General features: G+C 40.5%; 1 protein-coding gene across 10 annotated transcripts in view; it reads right to left on the minus strand.

The window, feature by feature from the left end:
• Positions 1-27,948, minus strand: part of AFF2 (AF4/FMR2 family member 2) — a 405,287-nt gene that overhangs the window by 137,098 nt on the left and 240,241 nt on the right. For 8 of the 10 annotated variants that reach the window (XM_043522588.1, XM_037909514.2, XM_043522586.1 and 5 more), the window contains 3 exons: positions 25,218-25,310; positions 22,557-22,593; positions 22,249-22,300 (listed from right to left, as the gene is read on the minus strand). In XM_043522588.1, coding sequence (XP_043378523.1) covers positions 22,249-22,300; positions 22,557-22,593; positions 25,218-25,310 — 182 coding nt within the window. The remainder of the gene's footprint in view (positions 1-22,248; positions 22,301-22,556; positions 22,594-25,217; positions 25,311-27,948) is intronic. The other 2 variants (XM_043522587.1, XM_037909515.2) reach the window with 1 other exon arrangement.

Genomic DNA, 27,948 nt, shown 5'->3' on the forward strand with positions numbered 1-27,948 from the left:
TTAGCCTCATTATAGCAGAACCTCAGTGACTGCATTAATTTGAAGGCTCTGTGTGGCCAAACATGAAGGCACCGGATTATCAAAACAAAGGCCCAGTTCTTCACTTCCTGAATGACGTCAATGGTGCTCTGGCCTGTGTAGTGGAGGATCAGGTCCACGTAGCAAACAAGGCAAATGTCAATCAGCTAGCTTCCTGTTTGTAAAAACGTGCCCCCTAAGCACCTCCTAAATCTAGGGCCTTGATCCTCAAGGCCAAGTGAGCTGCACCCTCTAATCCCTGGGACTCTGGGGACTGGCCCCCAGAGCAACTGAGAGTAAGTCTATACTGAGATAAAAGACCTGCAGCATGGCCATGGCTGGCCTGGGTCAGCTGGCTTGGGCTGTAAAATTGCAGTGTAGACATTTGGGCTCAGGCTGGAGCATAGGCTCTCAAACCCCGTGAGAAGGGATGGTTTCCAGTCTGTGCCTGAATGTCTACACTGCAATTTCATAGCACCACAGTCCAAGCCCTCTGAACCCTAGTCAACTGACCTGGGCTCTGAGACTTGGTGCTGTGGGTTTCTTATTGCAGTGTAGACCCTACCATTCCTCTGGCTGAAGATCACCAAAGAACAGCAGCCTTCCAGCCACACTCCTTTCATGCTCCCTACACTGCTTACCAAAGCAATCCACAATTGCCCTGTTAGATAAGGTTTGCAGCTCCTTTGTGCTGGCACAATGGGCTGATATGTGGCCCAGATTGTGGCTTCCTCAGGCCAGCTCTCTTAATTTCTTGGATGACTCTCTGAAACCCTCGTGCATAAAAAAGGCAACATTACAAATCCTATAGTTTATTGATCTAAGGCAGGAACAAGGATGGGAATTTTCAAAAGTGCCTAAGGCCTGGATCCACAAAGGGACAGAGGTCTTGCAATGCTGAGCATCACAGGGCCTAACTTCTAGGCACCTAGAAAATCACAGGGACAACACAGCAATACACAAAGCCCGAGCTAGGTGCCTAGGCCCCTAATCAATGAATGGGGAGAGATAGGCGCCTTAGAATGTGATCCATAAAGCCAGAAAACTAGGTAGGGAGCTGCCTAAACTAGTCAATGGAAGATGGCATGTGTCCTAAGTCTGGCATGTGTCCACTGGCATGTGTCCTAAGCCCTGCCCCCCCTCACAAACATAAGTGCCTAAGTCTGGGCTTCAGGGAATCACCTATGATCACCATGATCCATGAACGGGAACCCACCACCTGGAGTCAGGAGGTGTAGGTGCCTACGTAATTTCATGCAGGAAAGGGTTAGATGCCTTCCTCGCTCCACACAAAATGGCCAGAGGAGGTGGTGATGCCACCCACCCTAAACCTTTTAGCCCGCTGGTTACAGCACTGGCCTGGGACTTGAGAGACCTAGATTCAATTCCCCCCTCTGCCAGATGGGGAGACTGGATTTGAACATGGGTCACCCACCTAATAGTCAAGTGCTCTAGCCATGGGTTATGGGATATTCTGATATGGGGCCCTCAGTCTCTCCTTTTGAAGCTGTTCCACTGTGGCTAAATAATTAAAGAGTAATTGAAGCAGGGGCCATGGCCCTTGGTCCCCAAGTGGGTACCCTAACAAACAGGCTATAGAGACATTTTTTCTCACTTCCTAGCTCAATGACTAAGTATTTCTCCACTGTGAATAAGTGCCTAAATACAAACACAGTTGTGTGGATCATAGTGGCACCAAAACTAGGAATTGGATTCCTAGGTCTGTTTAGATGCGTAAGTACTTGTGTCTCTCTGGGCCTAAGAGAGTTAGGAGCAGTAAGTCTCCTCAGCCTCTTTGAACATCCCATCTTGAACTTTAAACACAGTCATTATAAGTGTCTTAGTATATGGCCTTTGTGATGAGGAGGATGATAAAAATACATAGCAGGGTTCTCCTTTTTAAAAATATCTAAATAAACCATATAGTCTACGCTGAAAACCTCATTCTCTAGTCAAAATAGTATGCAACTAGGGTACTCTATTGATACACGTATCAAGTGTCTGTTACTACAGTGGCAGGATGTATGTAAATCCCTCTGGAGTAAACGGGGTTTTGTGTATGAAAGGAGCCATGGGTAACAGGGTAATGTACATTTGATTTTCAAAGAGGGGTATCTAGTTCCTAAAACCAGGTTTTTATAGTGCTTGCTATTTCTGGTCTCAAGTGACAACCCGCCAGTCCTGTTTGCTGCACAATGCACCTCCTGTGCTAACCTGAATGGTATTTTTGTAGAAAACTGAAAGGGGCTGGTGACACTTTTGAAATAGGATCCTTACATAGTGCCTAATTCTGCATCCTTTCCATCAGTGATCCTGCTGAATTCAATGGGACTACCTACATGAGTAAAGGCTGCAAGATCATGCCCCAGATCAGGAGTAGTTCTCAGTGATGTGTCATTCTATTTATCCAGCTACAAAGGAATCTTCGTATAGTTCAATACTTGGAGGAGATTTAGCTTTTGGTTGTGGTCTATACTAAAGCATTACACTCAAGTTCAAATAATTAATTTAGCTATAAATAAGATGCTAATTTCGAGCCAGCTTTACCATTAGATTACCAGTACACATGATCTGAATGCATATGAGTGTAAAAGAAGAGACAATGCTGGACACATCCATTTCCCTTTAGTATTAATTACTATTGGAAATACAACATTGTGCTAATCCTGGGTCCAACAGCAGCGCCACTGATGCCAACTGGAGTTTTGCCATTGCCCTATGATTGTCTCGATCATACAAGGTGCTCTGCACTCTGATCCCAATCCAAGGAGGCACTTAACCACATGCACAGTGACAGTGGAGCAGTTTTCCATGGAAATACTCACATGCTTGAAGTTACCAATGTACTTTGCTGGACTGGGGCTGCCATGCTGAGCACACTGCAGGATAAAGTCCTAGGGCTCTGATCCTGCATGCCCCACCGACTCCAAACTCTAAGTGAAATCAAGTAGAGTCTGGAGGTGTGCCAAGAATGCATGCACTATCTCGAGTTCTCTCAGCAAAGGCTCTGTTGCTGCAAATGATTAATATTAACGATGGGAAAACCCGTCACATACGAACAACATAAACAGCAACAGCCATTTAAATTTGTTAATCTGAAAATCCCTTTTTTCTGATTCCCTTTCATAAACAAAATGTTTTTTCATCAGACACTACCCATTATGAACATCTTTAGTGTAGTTACAAGGCAAAAAATATGTGGATTATTGATGAAATAGATCATAATGGCTCTGAGTCATTATCATCGATCATTTAAATGTGTACTCAATGAGCTTTAATCTGCAAATTTGTCACGACTGGGAGCCATTATGATTAAACAGATTTATTGTTTTTGTTTTATTCTTCTTTTAAGATAGGATGCATGATCTGTGTTCTGTAGGCTGCATGTGCAATAATTTTACCTACCAGAAAGTCCTATAAAAATAGTTACTATATATGAACAGCTGCTTGTCAAAGCTCAGTCTCTACTCTGCTTATATATTTTTTAAATGTCTACATGCACCATTCCATATCACCATCAGACCGATGCTTCACACACTTATTGCTGGGCTCAGTGTTCACTCATGTGAGTAGTCCAGTATTTAGCTCAGTTGTAACTATTTGCAGAAGCAGGCTTCTGAAGTCATAGACTATATCAAGCTTTAAAAAGAAGAGTTCAAGTAGAAACTATTTTTCAAGATTCCAACAGTGCAATTACCCAGCAAACCCTAAACTTTTTTTCTTGCTGCTCCCCTGCCAGGGACTTAAGTCACTGAAGTCAATGGGTGTCTTCCAATTGCTGACCATGGGCAGTCCACGGCTGACAGCCATACGTAACATTTCAGCCAAAAGCAATATCTGACAGAAAGTTATACATCTCTGAATAATGGGGATTATACTGGAACTCATGATGGAGTCTAAACTACAAATGTGCACAGTGACACCGTTAACAATTAAAACAATTAACAAAGCATGAGGTTTCACTTGGTCTTGGCTATGGCAGAATGATTCAATACCTAGGTTTGAATATGATTCTTTTAAGACAAGACACCTTCTTTACCCCACGTTTTTCAATGTCTTGAGTAAAATTCCTTAAAGAGTGAAGTATCTGGTATCTGACCCCAATTCCACTGAAGTCACTAGCAATTGCTCCATTGTCTTTATAGAGGTCTCACCCAATTCCCATTAGAGAAGCCTGTTGATCAATTTAAATTTAAGATCACACTCTTGTTATGCTCCCTCTCCCCTTCTACACATCTAAACCGAAATCCTTAGGGCAGGAATTCAGCCAAGCACAAGGCCCTTTGCAAAGCCCTCCATATTCCTTCAGATGCAATTTAGACTTTTGTGGGTTGCATCTGCACCCCACGTACTTTGGAGAAGGCTGCTACAAAGTGGCCTCATGTAGGCTATCATGGAGGAGGCTGGAATGACAGCCATGGAAGGGCTCCTCTGCAGCCGTCTCCACCAAGTACCTGTGTGTATGTGTACTTGTGCACGCCATGCATACCTGCACCAGTGGATAACTTGGGTCTTTTGCAGGGAGAGGTGAATTGTGCCCTAAACACACACATTTCGCAGAGTAAAGAAATAAAAAGGTATAGTCCATTGGGTGTAAAATAAAATAATGTCACAAAAAGCAAGTATTTTTTAACAGCACATATCTACTTTATGGCACACGTCTCTTAACTCAGTGCGTCTGAGTTACAGCAACAGCACCTTAGTGGGTTATTTTTCAAAGTTTGCTCAGTAATATGTTTACAAAGCCATTGTTACAACTACATGCTTATGTGTTTTGATATACAGCAAGCAACCCAATACACGTCTTCAGAGATTTCATTCTTATTTTAAAAACCTATTTAAATGTTTCTTTACATTCCCTCCTGGCAAAGAACAAGTTTATTGCCACATATTCCAGGGCTCCATGGTCCAGTCTGACGACTGTTAAAGGCAGGTGCCTTTCCAGGTAAAGATAACAGTAGCATGTATACAACATTACAGGCCAAATTCATCCTTGATTGTGACCAAACTGAACCTAATGAAGTTACATCAGGAATGAATTTGACATTGTGAAATTTCCAGCGGTTGGTCTCTATTTTTAACTGCCTGCCACTGGGTCGAAAGCTTGTCTTTCTCACCAACAGAAGTTGGTCCAATAAAATAGATTACCTCACCCACCTTGTCTCTCTGCTATTACAAAAGTATATACCTTGAAAGGTGAGAAAATGTTAAGTAGCTCTTATTTTGCTTTGACAAAAAAATGTCCATAACAACCTTCTTTTCTGCTATGTATCAAGTCAACATTGAACTCCAGGTGTTGTAACAATTCAATGGGTTGTTAATATAAGTGTTACTTCAAGGCAACCTGCACTTGCCTGAATTTACTTGCCTTTGACAATGGAATATGTTACTGATTCCATATCTCAAGAGCTTGCACTGAGTGAAACAATACATATTATCTGATGTTTTGGGGGTGTTATGTGTAACAGATCGTACGCATTAGCAGTTTAGTGGAGAGAAAACTGAAAAAAAAATTTTTTTCCATGCATGTACTCGACATGAATCCAAATTTAAAATATAGCACTAAATAGTTAAACATGTTATCTTATTTTAAGTGTGGATGTTAAGTTTTGGCAAAAGTGTTTCTTCTGTAATATAATACTATTTATTTACAGTTTTACATCATCATCTAGCTATATCAAGTATCTATAATCTAATGTGTTTCCACAGTATCTTTGTAGTGTTGTTGTAGCCACGTTGGTCCGAGGATATATGAGCAATAAGGTGGGTGAAGTAATATCTTTTATGGGACCAACTTCTGTTGGTGAAAGGGACAAGCTTTCAATCTACCCAGAGCTCTCCCTTAGACCTGAAAGGACACTTCTTTCCCAGAGCTGAAGAAGAGCTCTGTGTAGCTTGAAGGCTTGTCTCTTTCACCAACAGACAATGGTCCAATAAAACATATTTCCTCACCCACCTTGTCTCTCTACAGTATTTGTCTGTTAAGAAGCCTAATCTACCTGGTATGAAATATCTATGCTTTTATGTTACGTTGGTCAAGGCAAATATCAAACTAATCCTTGTCTTAAGAAAATATTGTTACCTTTTAGAAATCCCTCTGTTTTGGGTATTTCACTAACTGCCCCTCTTAACTGGTCGCAGGTAGATAGCCCCACACCCAGTTGGTGACATCATAATAATAATACTTAGCATGTGCACAGGCTTTTCATCTCCAGATGTCAAAGTGCTTTACAAAGGCTTGGGTAAGTATCATTATCCCTGGTTTTTTCAGATGGGGAAACTGAATTGCATGCAATGAATCCATGGTACAGCTAGGCCCGCTCCCCATTTAATAGGGCCAGACACAGTTGCTCCTTTGCCATTAATTTCCATGAAGAGGCCAAAAGAACTGTGACTGGTCCCCTTCACTCCCCACAAAGGATGACCCAAGAAGTAGTCACCATTCTGGACCAATGAGGGGAAGTAACTGCCTTCCTGAAAGCAGTAATCCCTTGTGGGCAGAGTAGCTTCAGCCATCTTAAGAACCTGCTCTTCCCCATGGAGGCTGCAGATCTAAGTCCTCAGGACGTGAGGGGAGCTGTGAAAGTTGCACCAAGCACCTCCTATGGCTGTGGAAAGAAGAGAAGATGGCTAATAGATTCAGTGGTTCCTCTGCCTTCCAGCAGCCACCTGGGGTCGCGCCTTCCCACTGAGATGGGGCTGCACACCTACTACTCCTGTCTATACAGGGCACAGGAAGGGCCAACAATAGCTCCTTTCTGCCTTTCCACTAGTGGTGGAGGCAGCTTGCATCTCACTCACAGAAGGTGCTTTCTTCTGCCGCCTGAAAGGTGGGATTCTGAGAGGCCATGCGTACAGTGTAATGAATACAGTAATATAAAGGTTGCAAAGTCAAAAACTCAAAAGTTAGGAAATGCCTGTGCAATCTTAATTCGGCCCCCTTGTGCATACGTATTATGATACAGTCTTTAAATACATGGTTACATATGATTTTTTCCCCAGGACCCCTGCCTCATTCAGTGCACAGGAAGGATGATGCTCATTTAACAAGCAGCTGTTCAATGTTTTCTTTTCTTTTCCTTGTTCAATGTGTGGTCCCAGCTCTTATTTATTGCACACTATTCAAACCCTGCCCTGAGGACAGAATTATTAAGTTCTTCAGCTTTTCTGTGGTGCTGTTCACTATACCCTCTGAGGGCTTCACAAATATTAATGAATTTATCTTCATAATACCCCTATGATTTGAGGGTGTACCATCCCCATTTTACAGATGGAGAACTGAGGCACAGAGAGATTACTGTCAAAAGTATCCACTAAATTTGGGTGCCCATGTTGAGGTGACTAGGACCGGATTTTTTCAGAGAGCTTAGCATCATATAGCATTTTATTTTTTCAAGGCACAGCTCCCATTAACTTCAGTTTCAGCTGCGAGTGCCCAGCATCCCTGCAAATCAGACTCCAGGGTCTCAAGCCAGGCACTCACAAAATAAAGAACACACAATTAGTAACCACCTCTGAAAAATGTGGTTTGAGTGATTTGCCCAGCATCACACAGGAGCTCTGTGGCAGATGCAAGGATAGAATCTAGTTCTCCAGGACAACATTCAACTGCCTTAACCATTAGCAGTTTAGCCTAACCAAAAGAAGGCTCAGGGGAGGTATGATTGCGCTCTATAAATATATCAGAGGGATAAATACTGGAGAGGGAGAGGAATTATTTAAGCTCAGTACCAATGTGGACACAAGAACAAATGGATATAAACTGGCCATCGGGAAGTTTAGACTTGAAATTAGACAAAGGTTTTTAACCATCAGAGGAGTGAAGTTCTGGAACAGCCTTCCAAGGGAAGCAGTGAGGGCAAAAGACCTATCTGGCTTCAAGATTAAACTCAGTAAGTTTATGGAGGAGATGGTATGATGGGATAACATGATTTTGGCAATTAATTGATCTTTAAATATTCATGGTAAATAGGCCCAATGGCCTGTGATGGGATGTTAGATGGGGTGGGATCTGAGTTACTACAGAGAATTCTTTCCTGGGTATCTGGCTGGTGAATTTTGCCCACATGCTCAGGGTTCAGCTGATTGCCATATTTGGGGTCGGGAAGAAATTTTCCTCCATGGCAGACCGGAAGAGGCCCTGGGGGTTTTTCGCTTTCCTCTGCAGCGTGGGGCACGGGTCACTTGCTGGAGGATTCTCTGCACCTTGAAGTCTTTAAACCATGATTTGACAACTTCAATAGCTCAGACATAGATGAGAGGTTTATTGCAGGGGTGGGTGGGTGAGATTCGGTGGCCTGCATTGTGCAGGAGGTCAGACTAGATGATCACAGTGGTCCCTTCTGACCTTAATATCAAAAAATCTATGAGACCTTCCTTTCTCTTCTGCAGTCCTCTGCCTCACTCACTAGACACCTCCCAGCTTCCCTCACTATCCTGTTTTGATTCATCCCCTGTCTCGTACTGCATACGAACAAGGGGGACAAATTAAGATTGTACAGGCAACCTAATTTCTGGCACGTCCAAACTTTTGAGTGCCGGACTTTGTAAATTTAAAAATGTCTTTTATTGTGGTTTTTGCATATAATTTCCAAAGTTATTAAAAAGCAACCTGAAAAAACAAATTCCATCATGTGACATGTTGACGCCCACATGGGTCATCAGCAGCGTTGGACCCTTCAGAGTCATCACTCCGACCTCTGCCACTTGAGCCAATGGAGTAGGATAGCAGTGGGAAATGGTCATCCTCTATGTGAACCAGAACTAGAGGACGATGGGACACTCTGCCAGTGGACTGCAGAAATTTGCTGACAACAGAGGAGAGGTGAGATTCAGGAATCTTGGGCTCCATTTCAGGCTCTGGAAGGGAGCATGCTCTAGTAGGAACAAACCCTTCTGCCCACTGCACCCTATATACCTTCAGACACAGTTTAGATTGCTACAAATGCAAGAAAAGCTGGGTTGGAGCATCTCAATGCATACTCCAACCCAGTGGAATCTTAAAGACTTTAGCACCAAAAATCTAAGGAATCTGCACTTGGCAGGAGAAACTGAAATTTTTCCAAACGCTCATACCTTGGCCAAATATGGGCAGATTTTCATGGGGAATGCAGCAGGTTTAAAACAAATAAAAGGAAGTATTTCTTCACACAGCACACAGTCAACCTGTGTAACTCCTTGCTGGAGAATGTTGTGAATGCCAAGATCAGAACAGGGTTCAAAAAAGAACTAGATAAATTCATAGAGGATAAGTCCATCAATGGTGATTAGCCAGGATGGGCAGGAATGGTGTCCTAGTCTCTGTTTGCCAAAAGCTGGGAATGAGCAACGGGATGGATTACTTGATGATTACCTGTTCTGTTCATTCCCTCTGGGGAACCTGGCATTGGCTACTGTTGGTAGACAGGATACTGGGCTAGATGGACCTTTGGTCTGACCCAGTAGGGCCGTTTTTATGTTCTTAACCCTGTCACAAAGGCCATCTCCTGCTCCAAACTATGTGGAGATTTCTTAGAGCTTTCTAAGAAAACATTGCCAGAATTTTTTAACATGGCCAAAACTGTGCATGCTTCCCTAGCCTCATTCTCAGAAACACTGAACTGTTTTAGCTGAATAAATAAATAAATAGGGCTGCCAAGCGATTAAAACAATTAATCGCCATTAATCGCACTGTTAAACAATAATAGAGTACCATTTATTTAAATATTTTTGGACTTTTTCTACATTTTCAAATATATTGATTTCAATTATAACACAGAATACAAAGTGTAAAGTGCTCACTTTATATTTATATAAACATAAATAATGCATTCACTTTATATTTATTTTTGATTACTAATATTTGCACTGTAAAAAAACAAAAGAAATAGTATTTTTCAATTCACCTAATACAAGTATCATAGTGCAATCTCTTTGTCAAGAAAGTTGAACTTACAAATGTAGAATTATGTAAAAAAAATCCTGCATTCAAAAATAAAACAATGTAAAATTTTAGAGCCTGCAAGTCCACTCAGTCCTACTACTTGTTCTGCTAATCACTCAGGCAACCAAGTTTGTTTACATTTACAGGAGATAATGCTGTCAGCTTCTTGTTTACAGTGTCACCTGAAAGTGAGAACAGGCGTTCTCATGGCACTGTTGTAGCCAGCACTGCAAGATATTTATGTGCCAGATGCGCTAAAGATTCATATGTCCCTTCATGCTTCAACCACCATTCCAGGGGACATGCATCCATGGTGATGATAGTTTCTGCTCGATAACAATCCAATGCAGTGCAGACCGATGCATGCTAATTTTCATTATCTGAGTCTGATGCCACCACCAGAAGGTTGATTTTCTTTTTTGGTGGTTGGGATTCTGTAGTTTCCACATTGGAACGTTGCTGTTTTTAAGACTTCGGAAAGCATGCGCCACACCTCACCCCTCTCAGATTTTGGAAGGCACTTCAGATTCTTAAACCTTGGGTCAAGTTCTGTAGCTATCTTTAGAAATCTCACATTGGTACCTTTTTTGCGTTTTGTGAAATCTGCCATGAAAGTGTTCTTAAAATGAACAACATGTGCTAGGTCGTCATCCGAGACTGCTATAACACGAAATATATGGCAGAATGTGGGTAAAACAGAGCAGGGGACATACAATTCTCTCCCAAGGAGTTCAGACACAAATTTAATTAACACATTATTCTTTAACAAGCATCATCAGCATGGAAGAATGTCCTCTGGAATGATGGCTGAAGCATGAAGGGGCATACAAACGTTTAGCATATCTGGCACGTAAATACCTTGCAATGCCGGCTACAAAAGTGCCATGTAAATGCCTGTTCTCACTTTCTGGTGACATTGTAAATAATACGAGGGCAGCATTATCTCCTTAGTGATTGGCTGAACAAGTAGTAGGACTGAGTGGACTTGTAGGCTCTAAAATTTTACATTGTTTTGTTTTTGAGTGCAGTTATGTAACAAAAAAACCCTACATCTGTAAGCTGCACTTTCATGACCAAGAGATTGCACTACAGTACTTGTATGAGGTGGATTGAAAAATACTATTTCTTTTGTTTATCATTTTTACAGTGCAAATATTTGTAATAAAAAATAATATACACTTTGTATTCTGTGTTGTAATTGAAATCAATATATATGAAAATGTAGAAAAACGTCCAAAAATATTTAATAAATTTCAATTGGTATTCTATTGTTTAACAGTGTGATTAAAACTGCGATTAATCATGATTAATTTTTTTAATTGTGATTAATTTTTTTGAGTTAATCATGTGAGTTAGCTGCGATTAATCGACAGTCCTAATAAATAAAAGATAATAGTAGTCGAAGTAACTCAACCTGAGGCAGATACCCAGCATGGAAAATTGTAGCTCACGTGATTAAAATTTGGCAAAGTTATGAGGAACTGAAAACAGGGCCTTATAATGGGAAGTGTTGGAAACTTTAATAATAGGCAGTGCTAATGGCCTGCCTATAAATAAAGGTGGGGAGAGATCTGTTATATTATTAATGTTAAATGTTTGTAGAATTTCACAGGTATACATGGTGCCTTATAAAGAATCAAAACGTTAAAACTTGATCTCCCTACTTTATAATTTCTTTGATGTACACTAGAAAGTGACTTAACTGTAAGTATGAATTCTTTTACCATGCTTGCACGAAGATCCTAAGATTAACTTTCTAGATGACATGCATGAGATTGGATTTGTAATTGTTATGTCTGACCATGCAAGTTGTGCACCTATTTCCACCTGCCTTTCCTGCAACCGCAACATCTCTACATTTAGAAACACTTTTAGTCATACCCTAGAATAAGGCAAACATATTTATGTTATTTTGGCTGCAGATTCCCTTTGAATTTGACATTTCCTTTGGAATCATTACTAATGGATGACACTTAGGTTTTTTACCTGGGTGAAGTGGAGATGAGAAGGCCAGAAAGTCCTTTATGCAGCTCACAGTGCCTTTTCCTTTCATGTTGCAACCTTGTTCTTTTTCCTTATGGGAAAAAAACCAACTTAACCTCCGTGAGTGGTGAAGGAGTTATACTATTATCTCCGGGTGACTGTTGCATTGATTAGATTGGAAAATGAGTAACTTCTATCACACTTGATCTGCAATAGTGCTATCTGGCTTATGCTTATCCCTTTGTAGTTAGGGAATGGATAATTGCATGGATACTGGGAATCAGACACAACATTTGTGATGTCTCTTTTGATTTCCACTGCAGGGTTAAAAGACGGGGGGGAAAGTAACAAGCTAACCTGTGAGTTAATGCTGGCCACTGCCTGGCCCCTGGTACCAGCCTGGGTTTTGTGGTTTAGACCTTTACAAGTGCATGTCTGAGGCTGTCCTTATCATGTAGTTTAGCATGCTGCCACCTCTAATATCGTAGTCCCTCTTGAATCCGATAAATTGGTCTGAAACTGATTTAATTTCATGCTGCAGAGTACACTTTAGTTTGAATCACAGCAGATTTTTTCACTTAAAAATATCTATTGAGATATAATCTTTTTGTTCTTTCATTTCATTTTTCTTTCTTTCTTTCTTTCTTTCTTTTCTTTCTTTCTTTCTTAAGCAAAGGGAAAGGCAGATTATTTCAATTAAGAGCCTGTCACTGACAATTGTAAGCAACCTTTCTTCAGAGTTCAGTGCAGCAGTTGCAGTTTTAAGTTTCTTAGTGCTTCTGTCAGGATCTAATTTTCAAGGTACAGTTGCCATGGTAGCAACTTGGAATTTTAATCCAGTACTAAAGGTCAAGACAGGTCACCAGTTTCAGTTCCTCTTCAATCTCAGACTAAAGAGCCACAAAAAGGAGCTGAGATAAAGGTTTCACCTAACAAAAAATTCCATTCTGGAATACAGCCAAACTTGAAAAATGTATGATTTGTATAAGCTTTCAAATTTGTCTGGAACTATATAAATTCATGCTAAATCAAATGTGCTGAATGCTCATTTGCATTCCTTACTGTCCTTTGAGAGGCAAAGATACCACTTTAAAACAGAGTTCACTTGTCAGGAATAGCACATAAGGAAGAAATGGGATCTATATAGCCTGCAAAAAGTAGATAGTTGTGAAAGTCATGCCTTCATCGCTGGAGATACTGACTACGTCACACAAACCCAGACGAGCTCGAGAGTTGCATTTTATCCTCTCTCTGGTCAATATAAGAAGACACATACAGTAAACTGGTCAATATCTTTCTTTCAAGACCTGTCAAGATCTTTTGTTCAGCAAGTTTTTTTTTAAACTAAATAAGACCCTTCTTTTATATATACAGGTATATGATATATAGGCCATTTGGCAATGTTTTCAGTAAGTGACATTTTTCTTGCTAGTCTAAACTATGTTCATATTTTGTATACATATTTGTAGGCGGGGGTGGGGGTGGCGGGGAAGGAAGCTAGCATTGAAATGAGGACATGGCTTCATATTTGCCAGCTTCTTAGAACCCTTTTGTGATTTACCTGGATGTTTCTTTGGAAGATTAGCCTTTTCCAGGCTTATATCTTATTTTTAGAAAGTCATGGGATAGTATTAGGATAATCTTTAATTGTATTTTCTCCGACATTCAAGGGAACAAAAAGTTGTCCTCCTGGAATTTGGGAGAGTGTTAACTAACCTGACCTGCCAGTGGGGAAATTTGTAATCAGTCTGAGAGAACCTATTTATAGTCATGGCATACTTCCAGTCTCTTTCCTCCAGGGCTGCTAGGGGCTGAAAGTACTGCAGAGACTGTGCTCCTCAGCACATGAGATGATGGGAGAACTTTGTTTCACTTGAAAAATAAGTCGTCTGGTCAGTCAGGCTGCAACACTGATGGGCTCTGGAGTCCTCAGCCCAAAGGATAATTACAGCAATAGGAGTTCCTCAAGTTGGAGGGTGTAGGGCTGTGGAAAATGTGGAGGATTCTAGGAGCTGTGTCACAGCGATTCAGAAGTAGGATATAGAGAATTAAATTGTGAGTTTAGGACTAGTGGCTGTTAGCTTCACTTTTCAATATTTAGGACAAAAACAGCCCATTCCAATATCACGAACGCAAAATTTCCTAGCAAAATCCATTCTTCTTTCAGGCTTCTGTTTCATTTCATATTGTGCCTACAGTACTTCCTGGAGGTAGTAAATCTGGGTGACAATTCATTCGCCTCAAATACTACACAGCAGGTGGCTGACTGCTGCTGGAAGAAAGTGGAGGAAGTATGAGTCATTTAAGCTTAAAGGACTAGTAAGGTGTAGTAGACGAGAAAGGGCCTGAAGCACAGAGGAACGAGACATGGTCGGGCTATGCACCATAAGTGTAGGGAGAGAGACCAGAAGTGAGGAGATGGATAGAGATCCAAATTGTGGGGAGCGGAAATAGAGAGGTCAGTTGGCAGGTAGGATGGAAATCCAAAGAGAAAGAAATGGGATGCAGTTTGGAGCAGAAATTATGGAAGAGAGGTTCTGGCTGCAGCTGCTTCCCCTGTCCTGAACAGGACATATATTTTCAGATTTACACAGTATATAGGTTTTCCAAAATATAGGTTTGAAGCTAGGCTGACGTTTTGAAGGGAATCCATCCCATGGAAAAATAAAACAGAGCGTCAGCTTGAGGCTGACCTTGAGCTATAAAGGTGCAACACATTCTGCTGGACTAGTGGCTGTTGGCAGAACTCCTCAAACCCAGGAGAACTTGTGCCAGGTCTAAAATTTTGTAAATACTAAAATGGGCATCAATACAGAGAGCATAAGGAAAAAAACTCCTATTGGCATCATATGTACCCTTATCATTTTACTGTTAACATACAGAGTGGTTGCCATTAAACAGTCAGCATTTATCTGTTTACCAAGCAGTGGTATGCCCTATTTTCAATGTAGAGAATTACTATAATAGTGGTATTGCAGATACTACTACATAGTAACAGTGAATAAACGGTGACTAATACAGTATCAGAGGCTATTTTTAAATTGTAATCTTTGGTGCGTATTAAAGTTCCAAACATTGGCAAGCAGGCAGTTGGTCAGTTTGTTACAAGCACTCTTACGGCAGTCACTATCTGTGTCTGTGATATTCAACAAAAAAATATTTAACGTTGATCAGTGAATTACAAGCAAATTAATTTCCCTTGTTCACATGATCTTTTAAACTGATCTATAAATATGTCAAGAGGAGATCATTGAAAAGAGTGCAGTAGCAGATATTTTATTTTGACAGGGAGGTTAAACTGCATAAGAGCCATTTGAATAATGAAAACAAATTAAAAGTATAATTTAGAAATTATTTTGAAAAATGAGTTTATCTTCTGGGACACAGTGTTTTTAATTACGACACTGAATTCTACTATATTTAATAGACGCTGAAATGTTTTGCAAGTTTGCTTTTTTCTGCAATGGGCCATAAGAAATATTTTCTGCAGCTACATAAACATTGTTTAAGCCCCAATTATTTAGGACTTTGCTCAAAAGGAGAACCCAGGCAGTAAGGAACAAAGATACAATGTTGACTGATCATTATCTTTGCCCTGGATCATGGAAGGTAACATTCAAGAACGCACTCTAGCAAAAGGGTGCAAAGCAAACTCCTAATTAACAAAATGAGACAGTAAATATGAAAGATGAATGACAGCTAATCAAAATAGGCTTTTTTTTTGTTCTTGCTTTCTACTCGGTCCGTTAATATGCTGCACTGGAGCTCTCTAGAGATAATGGTGTTCCACTTGCATGCCCTGTTGTTTCATTATGATAATTTTATATGTGGTTGTGTAAGCCCCTTGAATTCGTGACATTGCCAGCTTACCTAGAGGGAATATCTTTGGAACTTCCTTAGGTTAGCAAACAGTCAGTAGTTAGTCTAATGATTAAAGCATCCCCCACTTACAAAGTGAAATTGAACATACACTGTAAAATGAATCAGGCTATCAACAATGTGGGATCATTGGACACTCTCATGCTTTAGATCAAGAGCTTTAAGGTATGTCTACATGGCAATGGAACACCTGCAGCTGGTCTGTGTCAGCTGATTGGGGCTTGGGCTATGGTGCTGTAAAATTGCAGTGTAAACATTCAGGCTCGGGCTGGAGTCTGGGCTCTGGGACCCTCCCCACCCACAGGGCCCTAGAACTTGGGCTCCAGCCTGAGCCTGAATGCCTACACCATAATGTTACCGCCCCGCAGCCCAAGCCCCATGAGCCCAAGCCAGCTGTGAGTGTTTCACTGCAATGTAGAAAGACCTTTGGCTACAAATGCTAGAATTTCAGAAATGTAAGATTTTAAAACTATCAGACCCAAACTGGAGTATGACTGAAGCTCAGATAAAATGTTTGGTATGTTGATACATAAATACATCCAACAACATTCTTCTTATTCTAGTTGGACATAACATTTTGCAAGTTTTTAGTGTGTGCAATTAAACTGAAAATCATATACCACCCTTACATGAACCTCAGTTTTTAATAGTGATTTCTTTCAAGTTTAAGGATGCATCAGTGTGTCTTGATTTGAATGTTCAAGAATACCAATATTTCTAGTTGTCACATTATCCAATATACAGTCCTTGGTGTAAAATCCTCTTGATATCTAATGACTCCTCATAAGGAACTCATGCTGATTCGCTTCAAACCATGAATTACCTTTAATTCATAGCTTGAGCACGCTGCCAAATTTTGTTTTTTGTGCTCCCAGGTGACTGTCCCTGACACGATAGAGAACTTCCAACAAGCCATTAGACACTTATGACACAGCTAAACATCAAGCAGCACATTTCCATTTTAAGATGGGCTTCTACCAAGTATTATCATAATCTTTGGGATTCGGAAACTACTGGTATTTATTGCAACTTGTTTAAAGCCATGTGGGGAAATTCTGGACCTACTGAAGTCAATGGTAAAACTCCCATGACTTCAAGGGGGTCAGGACCTCACCTGTGGTGAATCCCAGTTTTATCAGTGGGATTCTCCGTGGCTTTAAACAAGTTAAATAATGGCCACTGACTCATTTTCAGCTTTTTAAAGAAATTCTTCTGATTTTCAGTGTAATTTTTTACCGCATTGAATAGGAAAAGAGTGCAAAAATTGCAAGGAAGTGTTTGCCAAAATGTCATGTGAAATTGTTCACCAAGTTGTTTTGCATGTTTCTGAGTAATCTGAATTTAGCTTTTCTCTAGTTACTGCACAGGCTGTAGACTATAGTCTGAAGGCTCACAAAAATCGTATAAAGATAAAACAAGTTGTTGTTTTTGTCTGACCCATTAAATTTTTCTGTTCCAAGTTTTTAATGGTTTCCGATAGTTCACTGAATCCATGAGTAGGACCTTTTAATACTGTGTTAATACAATAAGTATAGGAAGTCATTTTATGACAAGGAAAGAATACCATTATGCTTACATTCTTCTTTTTAGCTGGGCTTTTATGGAAACTACCCAAGAGTACTCTGCAGTATGACTTAGAACACAGGATGTGCTTGATTAAAAAGGTTCTGGGTGCTTTCCAACTGGACACAGGCCAAGTGCTAACAACCAAACAGAACAAAAGAACTGGATGTTTGAGGATGACATACTCTCAATGGTAATTATATAACACAAACCTCAGTCAAGGGCTGACTACGTACTCTTGAATTCATGGATGTTGACAGATGATCCTTCTCCTTGCAATTGGTTGCACCTTATCTTTTGCTCCTCACTATGCTTCATAAAAAACTAATAGGAGTAGACTGGTTATCAATTTATTGTACTATATGTAATCTATAAGAAAAAAACGAACCACCATAAGAACATAAGAATGGCCATACTGGGTCAGACCAAAGGTCCATCCAGCCCAGCATTCTGTCTACCAACAGTGGCCAATGCCAGGTGCCCCAGAGGGAGTGAACCAAACAGGTAATGATCAAGTGATCTCTCTCCTGGCATCCATCTCCACCCTCTGACAAACAGAGGCTAGGGACACCATTCCTTACCCATCCAGGCTAACAGCCATTAATGGACTTAACCTCCACGAATGTATCCAGTTTTCTTTTAAACCCTGTTATACTCCTAGCCTTCACAACCTCCTCAGGCAAGGAGTTCCACAGGCTGACTGTGCGCTGAGTGAAGAAGAACTTCCTTTTATTTGTTTTAAACCTGATACCCATTCATTTCATTTGGTGCCCCTAGTTCTTATATTATGGGAACAAGTAAATAACTTTTCCTTATTCACTTTCTCCACACCACTCATGATTTTATATACCTCTATCATATCCCTCCTTAGTCTCCTCTTTTCCAAGCTGAAAAGTCCTAGCCTCTTTAATCTCTCCTCATATGGGACCCATTCCAAACCCCTAATCATTTTAGTTGTCCTTTTCTGAACCTTTTCCAATGCCAGTATATCTTTTTTGAGATGAGGGGACCACATCTGTACCGAGTATTCAAGATGTGGGTGTACCATGGATTTATATAAGGGCAATAAGATATTCTCTGTCTTATTCTCTATCCCTTTTTTAATGATTCCTAACATCCCGTTTGCTTTTTTGAAGAAGATGAGAAGCCAAGTGTTATTGAGGACTGGTCAAAAAAAGAAGAAGGAGAAGAAGAAGAAGAAGAAGATGAGAAGCCAAGTCCTGTAGTTTTTTCACAATCCTGGATCATCCTTTGGAGAGGAAGGATAGCCCAGTGGTTAGGGCACTAGCCTAAGACTTGGGAAATCAGGGTCCAGTTATCTGCTCCACCAGACTTCCAGTGTGACCTTGGGCAAGTCACTTAGGAAACCGAGACACAGAGAGGCTATCTGTAAAGTGGGGAAAATAATACCACCCTACCTCACAGGGGAAGGATAAATACATTAAAAGTTGTGAAGTGCTTTGAGATCTACTGAAGAAAAGCACTACATAAGAGCTAGATACAGTTACTGTTGGTTTCAGCTACAATACCTTTTTGATATATCTATATATAAATTTCATATTAAAATTGTATGGCTAGGAATAAAAATACCACTTCAGTGGGACTACTCATGAGTCAAGTTACTTATATGTGTTTGCAGGATCAGGCCTTTAGGCCGTTGTGGGCCCGTTCCGTGACACAACTCAACACACCCCATCTGACCTCCTGCACTGCTCTGGGGTTTCTCATGGCCCCCTGAGTTTGAGTGTGACATTATATATTTTAAACATTAAAAAAGTAAAAAATTCATACACAAAAATACTTGGCTGTGAAACAATTTAGGTTACCATAATAACATGCTGACACAAACCCATACAGGCAAGGAAATGGAAACTTAAGCCACCTGACAGTAAATACTCTGTGTTCGTCCACCTACAGGCGCACACCTTTCTACCATACACCACACACCATACACAAAAACCTTAATTCTGACCCTGACATGCACAGAGCATTGTCTATTGGAGCAGAGTAAAGCAGCATGTAATCAAATCTCAACGTGACAAAAGCATGTTCCAGAATCTTGGCACCGGCCTATAAATAGCACCTAATTCCTAAGCTGGCAGGAGGATAGCTGTAATGTGATGAATGTGAATACCTTTGCTCCAACTCCTGATCAAAGATCACAAGCAGATTTCTGATAGAACTGATGGGATCAATACGACTGCCAACAGGAGTGATGTTAATGGGACAGGTACTCTCAGGTTTCATAAGATTTGCATGTAATCATAAACAAGATGAAGGACAACTGTGACATCGTCTCACACACGTGTCCAGCGCAAAGATACCTCCCACCATGGATAGAAATAGATGAACACACCTGTGCCACATCTGTTTAGCAGCAGCAGCTCAAGATGAAATAGTGAAAAACAGATCCAGTTAGCAGCACACACTATAAATGAGATAAGTGGAGTTGGTGGTTAGAGACAAGAATCCCAGTAGGGACAGAGCTAAGATTGGGGTGTGTGCTCTATAGCATAGAGCAATGGCGCTGGTGTATGCAGGAACCATAATTTTACCAGTATCCCAGTTTACCCAGAATCCCAACCATATCTCAGGAATTATGGAACCACAGAATCGTAAATATCTTGCTATTAAAATGGATAACGATAGCAGGATCAATAAATCTGCCATCTAGCTATGATTATTTGATAATATCATTATTGGTTTCACCCACAATCTGCTTTGCTTTCATTCTCTCCTCAGGCATGTGCAACCAACTCCAACTGAAGTTAGTGGAAACTGTACATGCAGATCTAAGGGCAGAGTCTTGCCTACCATACTTTAAGTGGCACAATGGATTGCCGCCTAAGCAATATAACCTCCCCAAAGACCTATGGAAATTCTTGGAAGTTGCCTTAACAATTTCTTTGTAGTGAAAGGGAAAAAATGATAGTAACGGGTTAGCTGATCTTCATTTGGAAGCTAAAAATAAAAGTAACTTCATTGCAGCTCTGATCTGTCATGTGTAAAATCCATCACCGACCATAAGAAGGCAGTTCATTCCAGCAGAAATCTGATTGATAGTACTGGAACTTTAGATCAAGCAGCAGAATAGAGAGCAACTGGTTCATAAAATGTACTCAGTGTCTTCGAGTTTTATATCAGGCTTCCTATAGAGAGCTTTGGTCCCATTAAATGCACTATATACCACTGAGCTATGAAGCGCTGTTCTTTTGAAATTCAGCTTATAACTATAAACCATGATTGACAAGTCTATTACTGTTGGATACAAACTATTGAAATATTGTATTTTATAGTATACTCACCAAAATATTTTTCACAGTGGAATCCAAATACACTTGCTTTAGGAGAAAAATCACTTTAAGATGTAGTAATATTTTTTATGTTTTACTAGAGAAAGTACTTGATGTAAGCACTGCATCACTTAGAGATTCTGGCATATGAATTTATCCGTTCTTTTTTCAGGATAGAGGATCCAGTGGGTGAGATATTTTTTTAAATCTGAAATCATTTCCAGAAATAACAATAGAATAAGGGAAGGACTAATCTGACGATAATTTTGGAAAAATAAATATCGCTCACGTGCGCCAATTTATTTTTATCATTAGCCAGATTTCATAATTCTCATTAAAATTTAAATGATGACTTTCAATTTTTGCATCCAATCAGAAGAATTAAATACATTGAATTTAGAGGGTCGGTGTTAGAGACTCATTTTGAAAATCCTTACTCATTCAAGTAACTTTACTCAGATGAGAAAAGTTGCATGACTTTATTTCATGAGTCAAGGAGTCCAGAGGTTAAAACAATGGAATGGAATGCCCGGATTCTAGTCCCAGCTCTGTGATTGACTTGCCATATGACTTGACCTCAATGAGACCTAATCTGTGCACAAAGTTGTACTGATTTAACTAAAACTGGTTTAAAATCCATTTAATTAAATCAATTCAAAAATGCGGTGTAGACATGTTAAAATTGATTTAACCTGGCTTATACTGGTTTAGCTTAAATTGCATCCTGACTGAATTAAACTAAATTGCTATAAATCACTTCTAAATCCATCTAAGTGTCCACACAGGGGTTTAAACACATTTTAGTTAAACTAGTACAAATTGGTGTATCTTGGTTTAAGCAAATCAGTTTAAAAAACACTCCAGTAGTTAAAGTGATGCAGCTCTGAATTTAGGCCAGATCCAAGCCTCATATGTAGTTTGCTCATATGTAAAATGACAACTATAATAGTAACCTATTTTACAAAGTTGCTAAGTAATTCATATTTGTAAAGCACTTCAGATGCAAAATATTGTGGTCTCAATTCACTTCTGCCTTACTCCAGTTTTACACCAGCACAACATAATGGAAAAGGATGTAACTCAGTGAATAATCAGGTCCTCCGTGATTTTCTTTAGGTGTGTGATTGTCAACTGTCCCAATGTGTATACAATTCAAGACCTTTTTTTCAAAGCCAGCTTGCATAAGCCTATTGTATAATGTATTTTACTCTTCCTTCAGTAAATAAATGCTAAAATTCCTGCATCAGCTATTCATCAGGTTGAATTTTCTGTTGTAAGAAGCTTAGCATCTGATGACAAATTAAAAGTGATTTAATTTTGGCAAGCTGTACAAATAAAATTGGCATTAATTTTGCTTAATAAACTCATATTTTATATATACCCCTCTGTTAGTTAATGCTTAAGAAGAAGAAACAGTAATAAGCGCAGAAGAAAAAACTGGTTTATGGCTAATTTTTAAGCACTGTTGAGAACACCAGAATGCCAGGACAAGATTGTATGTAAGCTAGGTTCAGTTACTTTTGGAGAACTAAGATCATTCCTTAAGATAAACGTGAAATAAAATATAAAGCTGGAAGTAACAATACTTACGACTTTTGTGGCACTGACTTGGTGGCAACTTTCCCTGCTGGATCACTCCACTCTGTAAACAAAGAAAACATATTTCCAAATGTCAAAAGATTACTGTTGCCCTAAGCTCTCAACCCACCTAATTATACTTGGTTTCACAACATGCCACAATGCGTAATATTTAATCAAAAATGGAACTGATCTGCTTTAGCACCATAGAAATTAATTTTTCATCTTTGTATTAATGATGTTAAATAGGCAAAAAACAAACAAACAAACAAAAACTCAACCAACCCTGATTGTTTGGATTAAGGACAATAAAGACCTACTTTGTACATTGTATCCTGAGGTCGGGTGCTGAGAATCCTACAATGAAGAACATAAAAATGTCAGGATTAGTTCACTGAAAGGAAAAAGACGGTAGATGCATCTTTCCTTGTTAGACTAAGAGCCCTAGCATAACATAAACAGAGAAGGAAAATACACCGGAGCATGTGCCTGAGAAGAGAACACCACAAAATTTTTTAAAAACTGTATTATCTGTACATAAGAATGCTACGGAAGTGTAATTGCACTGCTCAGTACCTAGCCTATTTTAGGCCCAAATGGCCAGATCCTCAGCTGGTGTACACTGGCTTAGTTTCAGTGTGGAATCCACACATCAGTTTACACCAGCTGATGATCTGGCCCTTTAAAGTCTTACCCACAGATGTGTACATGTGGTTCCCATTTAAGATAATGGGAAGCATTCGCATAGGCTGAACTTGGTCTTGAGTTTTAAAATAACTATGCATTAAGTTCAGCAGCATTCCTCTTCTTTTTTGCTTAAAATGTCATTATCTAAAACTGAAATTCAAGATGTTTTGGGGTGCTATCTTACGTACACTTGACAAAGACACAGGAGTGAGATCTTCAGCTGGTGCAAACCAGTGAAGCTCCAGTGAAATGAATGAAGCTGCACTAACTTAACATCAGCTCGGGATCTGGCCCACAGTGTGGAGCGCGCACAGCATTTTGCAAACAAGGTGCTTCTCACTGACTCAGAGTAACGTATAAATACGTTCTTAATTTCACATTCTTTTCTTGCTTGATCTTTCCCTTGGCTTTACAATCAACAATGAGGTATAACCTGATGCCAAATCAGCCTTCATCCCAAGTAGGCCCTAGTAGATTGTGATGATTTTAAATTAAGCCATTATTTACAATCTAGTCCTATAGACAGGCACCACTTTGTTAAAAGTCTTAGATCTGTAGGATGTTAAAGTCATTAAAGCCCTCGCTACACTTTCTCTCAGGGCATTATTAGTTCCTAATATTCTGCTGCACTGTTAGTCAGTCCCTTGTGAGGTGAATCATGCCTTCAAGAGTAAACACAGCACTTTAAATTTGAGTGTCAGAGGGATAAATAAATTGTTATGATAAGTTCTGCCTTTTCTATTGCATTATTTTACAGATGGGGAGACTTAATTATTTTATGTAAGATGAGGACCTATAATAAGGTTTATCTGACTACATGTTCTTATCTATTTTATCTCTAAAACCTATCAATTTGGCTCTCTCTAACTGATTTAGTGGGATGTTCTGAGTAGGCAATCTTATGCTGTATTTTTCACAATAAAGTTAACTAACCTAGAAACATCCATGTTCTTTCCTCTTTCCTAAAGTGTGATTTTTTAAAAGCCTAATTTATATTTCATAACATTTATCATGACCTCACAGATTTTTTAAATGCAAAACTCTCACTGAAGTTAGCAAAGGAGTGCAGTACATGGTCCCCTTTTTGGAGGGCCCAGAAAAAAAAACAAAACAACCAGCACTGAATTTAGTCCTGCTCTAACTTAAGAAGATACAGCTTCCAGTGTGCCAGACTCCATGCTTACTCATATAGGTATGAATCCACTTTGACCTAAATGGATTCTGTGGCGTTTAGCCAGATTTACAGTAATATAAACGAGTGCAGTATTCAGCTTAGTTAGGAGTTGCACCCACATATGAATCTGTCCTGTGATGTTTAATGCAGGAGCATGTAAGTGCATTGCCGTTGTCAGTAGTGGAGCAGAACAATGATGTTTTGCTGGAATATGGCATGGTAGGCGTTTGCTTTGTTTTGTTTAATAGCAATAGCCACACTGATTTCACATTATCTTCAGCCAACACATGAAGGCAGGGTTTGGAATGGGAGAATCTCTGGCAAATAGGGACAACTGCACACAATTGGTGAGGGGAAAACTGATTTTAAATGTCTGAAATAGTGCATGATTGCAAAAGCCTCTATTGCTTGAGTAAAAGAACCAGCTTTTTATTGTCTTCAAAGCTGTAGCAGCCTTAGAAACTGTTGACACGGTCCAGCCCATGGAGGGAAGAACAAAACCCCACACTATGGGGTAACATTTCCAGCTCCCCCGGAAAGTATGGCTCCAAGTGTCAGAGGTCCACAGCAGTTCAAATCTCAGTATAATTCACCACTTGCAGGTTGGGTCATCTGCAAGGACTGAATCTGGGACTTTGCTAAAGTACCAGCCCTTTTAACTGTAGAGGAGGAACAGACCCATATACTTCTTTACCCATATACTAGTGGTTTCAGCCACTAGTGGGGACAAAGATACTCTTGGCCAGTGTGTTACACAAACAACGGGAGAAAAAATAAGCATATTGTAAATACTATTCGTAATAAAAGACTCGTTTGAAAACATAGATAAGATTCACCTTCCTTTTATCCTTTACTGTAACTTCTGAAGTTCTGAACAAGCAGCCCTATCAATAACAATTGGCTGATTTGGAATTCATATTAAAGAGAATTTTCATCTCAAGAAAATTTTGAAAAGAAAACCAAATCACAAAAGTAAAGTTCCAGATCTTCAAATTGGACTTATTTAGACTCCTAAAATTGATTTCAATGGAAGTTAGGAGTCTAAACATCTTTGAGGATATGGGTCAAAGTGTCTAGTGAAGATCACTCATATCTGAATGAATAATAATTAATAACCTACCTGCACCTTGCTTGGGATGGAAAACTTGGTCTGCTCAGCCTTGCCGGGGGTGTGAATAGCAGTAAGAGGTGGAGGCCAGGAATGGGTCATCTCCTAGTGGGGGGAAAATATGCTTTTGAGAAGTCATTCATTCAATTAAAAAAAAAAAGAGAGAGAGAATTACCCCACAGTTGGCCATCAAACCCTGGACTGATTAACAAGGCCAACATCACATATCTGCTTCTAGAGGGTGAGGGACAGGTTTGCTCAGAAGGCATCACGAGTCCTTACCTGGTGGATAAGCTCCCTAATTATACAGTGGATCACATACTCTCAGGAAGCACAGTGGAAACATGCTTTAATGCTACTAGTCCCACCGGTGAAAATTTCAGCTATGTCCAACATGGAGCTGAGATGGCCTTCAGCAGGTTAGCCGCTGGCTCTACTCCCATGGCCAGATATCTTAGGTATGTGTAACGGCCCCCCACTGTCCTAGCACCTGAGCAACTCTCAATCTTTAGTGTATTTAGCCTCATCCTCCTGTGAGGTGGGACAGTTTTATTATCCCCATTTTACAGATGGGGAACGGAAGTACACAGAGATTGACATGCCCAGGGTCACACAGGAAGCCTGTGGCTCAGCAGGGACTTGAACCCAGGTCTCTCAAGTCAGCACCCTATCCACTGAGCAATCCTTCCTTTCTAACCAGCATAACCATAGTCTTGCACTTTTAACAATGTGTTTAAATGTCTTCATGGAAATCTCTCAGGTACTCAATGGCACAGGTCACAAAACACAGAAGTGTGTGTTTGTTGGAACGCTAAGCGTCTGATCATTTTTCTGCCGAAGTCAATGGTAGTTTCCCCACTGACGTCAATGGGACAGACCTGGCCCATCCTCAGAAAAGAAAAATCAGGAAAAACACAGACAGTGCAAGTTTTAGGCAAAGCTTGTCTATGCCCTTGCAATGAGTGCATTCCATTTTAGATGCTGCTCCATTCTTTCTTACCTTTGTTTGTAATTTGAGGAATATTCCGACAGGTAATATAATACATGTCTCTGGTGATCGGTTACATCTTTGTCTCATTGTTTTTCTTTACTTTCAAAGCTCAGAAGAGATTCTTTTATGACAAACAAAAGAGAAAGAATGTCTCATCTATGAAGTTCTGCGTGTGACAGCGATGTTACTGGCTGTGTTACACTAGTGCAGGTGTTTGCAGCTTTACTCTGCTCTTAAAAACCTACGGCTGATCACAACAAATCTTACAAGCTACAGCTGCTTTGTTTCTCCTGCAGCCCTAGCTGACATTCTGCAAGTAAAAAAGAAAGAAGACCTTGTTAAAGGTTAATGTTGTGAACCATCAATCACAACCCGTCCCACCTGAGGGTGCTTGGCTCAGCCAGCTAAAACATGATGAGGATGGTTGCATTCAGCTGCAAAGATATTTTCGCTGTAGAAGTAGCCAGTAAATACTTTCACTTCCCTAATTATCCTTCCAGAGATCATGTGATATACTTTACTGAGGTAAGGAAAAGTAAATGAAACCACTCACTATGCACAGGGGACAGTCTGATCTCTTTGCGCCATTCAGGCAGGAGTGGGAAAGAACCCCAAATCCCTGTAGGGGATATCCCTGGTGTGGGGGAATCCCCAGTGGACAGAGAGCAAGCGAAGCTCATGCATACGGGGAGGAGCACATCAAGGGTGAGAAAATGTCCCTAGGGGACTGCCAGCAGAAGTCAGAGTAGCCCCATGCCGTTCTAACCTACGTTGGGGTCAGAGTTGGGGCAGACAATCAGGGAGCCTTGGTAGGTTGGATGGGTCACTTTGTGGCACATCCCTTCAATAGCAAGAAAATGATGAAAGGGAGAATATATGAGATAGGCCAGTGGTTCTCAACCTTTCTGTGGGTCAGGACCTATTTGTAAACGTTTATGGCCTGTTGTGACCCACGAAATAGTCTGGGGGTGAAGGCCCTGGGGTGGTTTCAGTTGGGTCCTGCCCCCTGTGGGATAGAGTTGCCAATTTTGGTTGGATGTATTCCTGGAGATTTCATCACATGGCATAACCTTTAATTAAAGATTAATTTTTAATTCCTGGACATTCCAGGACAATCCTGGAGGGTTGACAACCTTACTGGGGGGAGGTTGGGTCCTGTCCAGCACTCACCCTACCTTGGCGGCCATCCCACAGTGGCGGCTCCTGCAGCTCCATTGCTCTGGGGCTGGCTCTTGGCTTTGGGCGTTGCAACCTCCGGGGTTACAGAGCCACTCAGGTTTTAGCCCCACCCCCCTGACTGGACCAAATTTGTGTGAGTGGAGTTGTGACCTGACTCGTCAGGTTGCAGTGCCACTCATTCAAATTTGGCCTACCTGGATGCCCATCATCGTGATGGCTGGGCCAAACCTGAGTGGTGCTGGGACCCCAGAAATTGCAGTTCCTGGAGCAGGGAGGCGAGCCCAGCCAGTCCTGTGCGACAAGAGCCACATGAACTGCCACACACCCCTTTGAAACATTCTAGCAACCCAATTTTGGGTCCCGGCCCATGGGTTGAGAAACCCTGACATAGACAGAAGATGGAGACACATTCAGATTTTAAGACAGAAGCCAGCCATACAGTAGAGATAAATTCAGGGCTTGATATCAGTCTCATCTTCCCTGGCCATTAGGGGGTGGAAATCCTTTAAATGTAGATGCCTTAGCTTCTGGGGGAAGGTGTCAAGGAATCTTTCGAATATTTCTTGAGTAACT

Source organism: Chelonia mydas, chromosome 9 (assembly GCF_015237465.2).
Source record: "Chelonia mydas isolate rCheMyd1 chromosome 9, rCheMyd1.pri.v2, whole genome shotgun sequence".
Classification (NCBI taxonomy): domain Eukaryota; kingdom Metazoa; phylum Chordata; order Testudines; family Cheloniidae; genus Chelonia; species Chelonia mydas.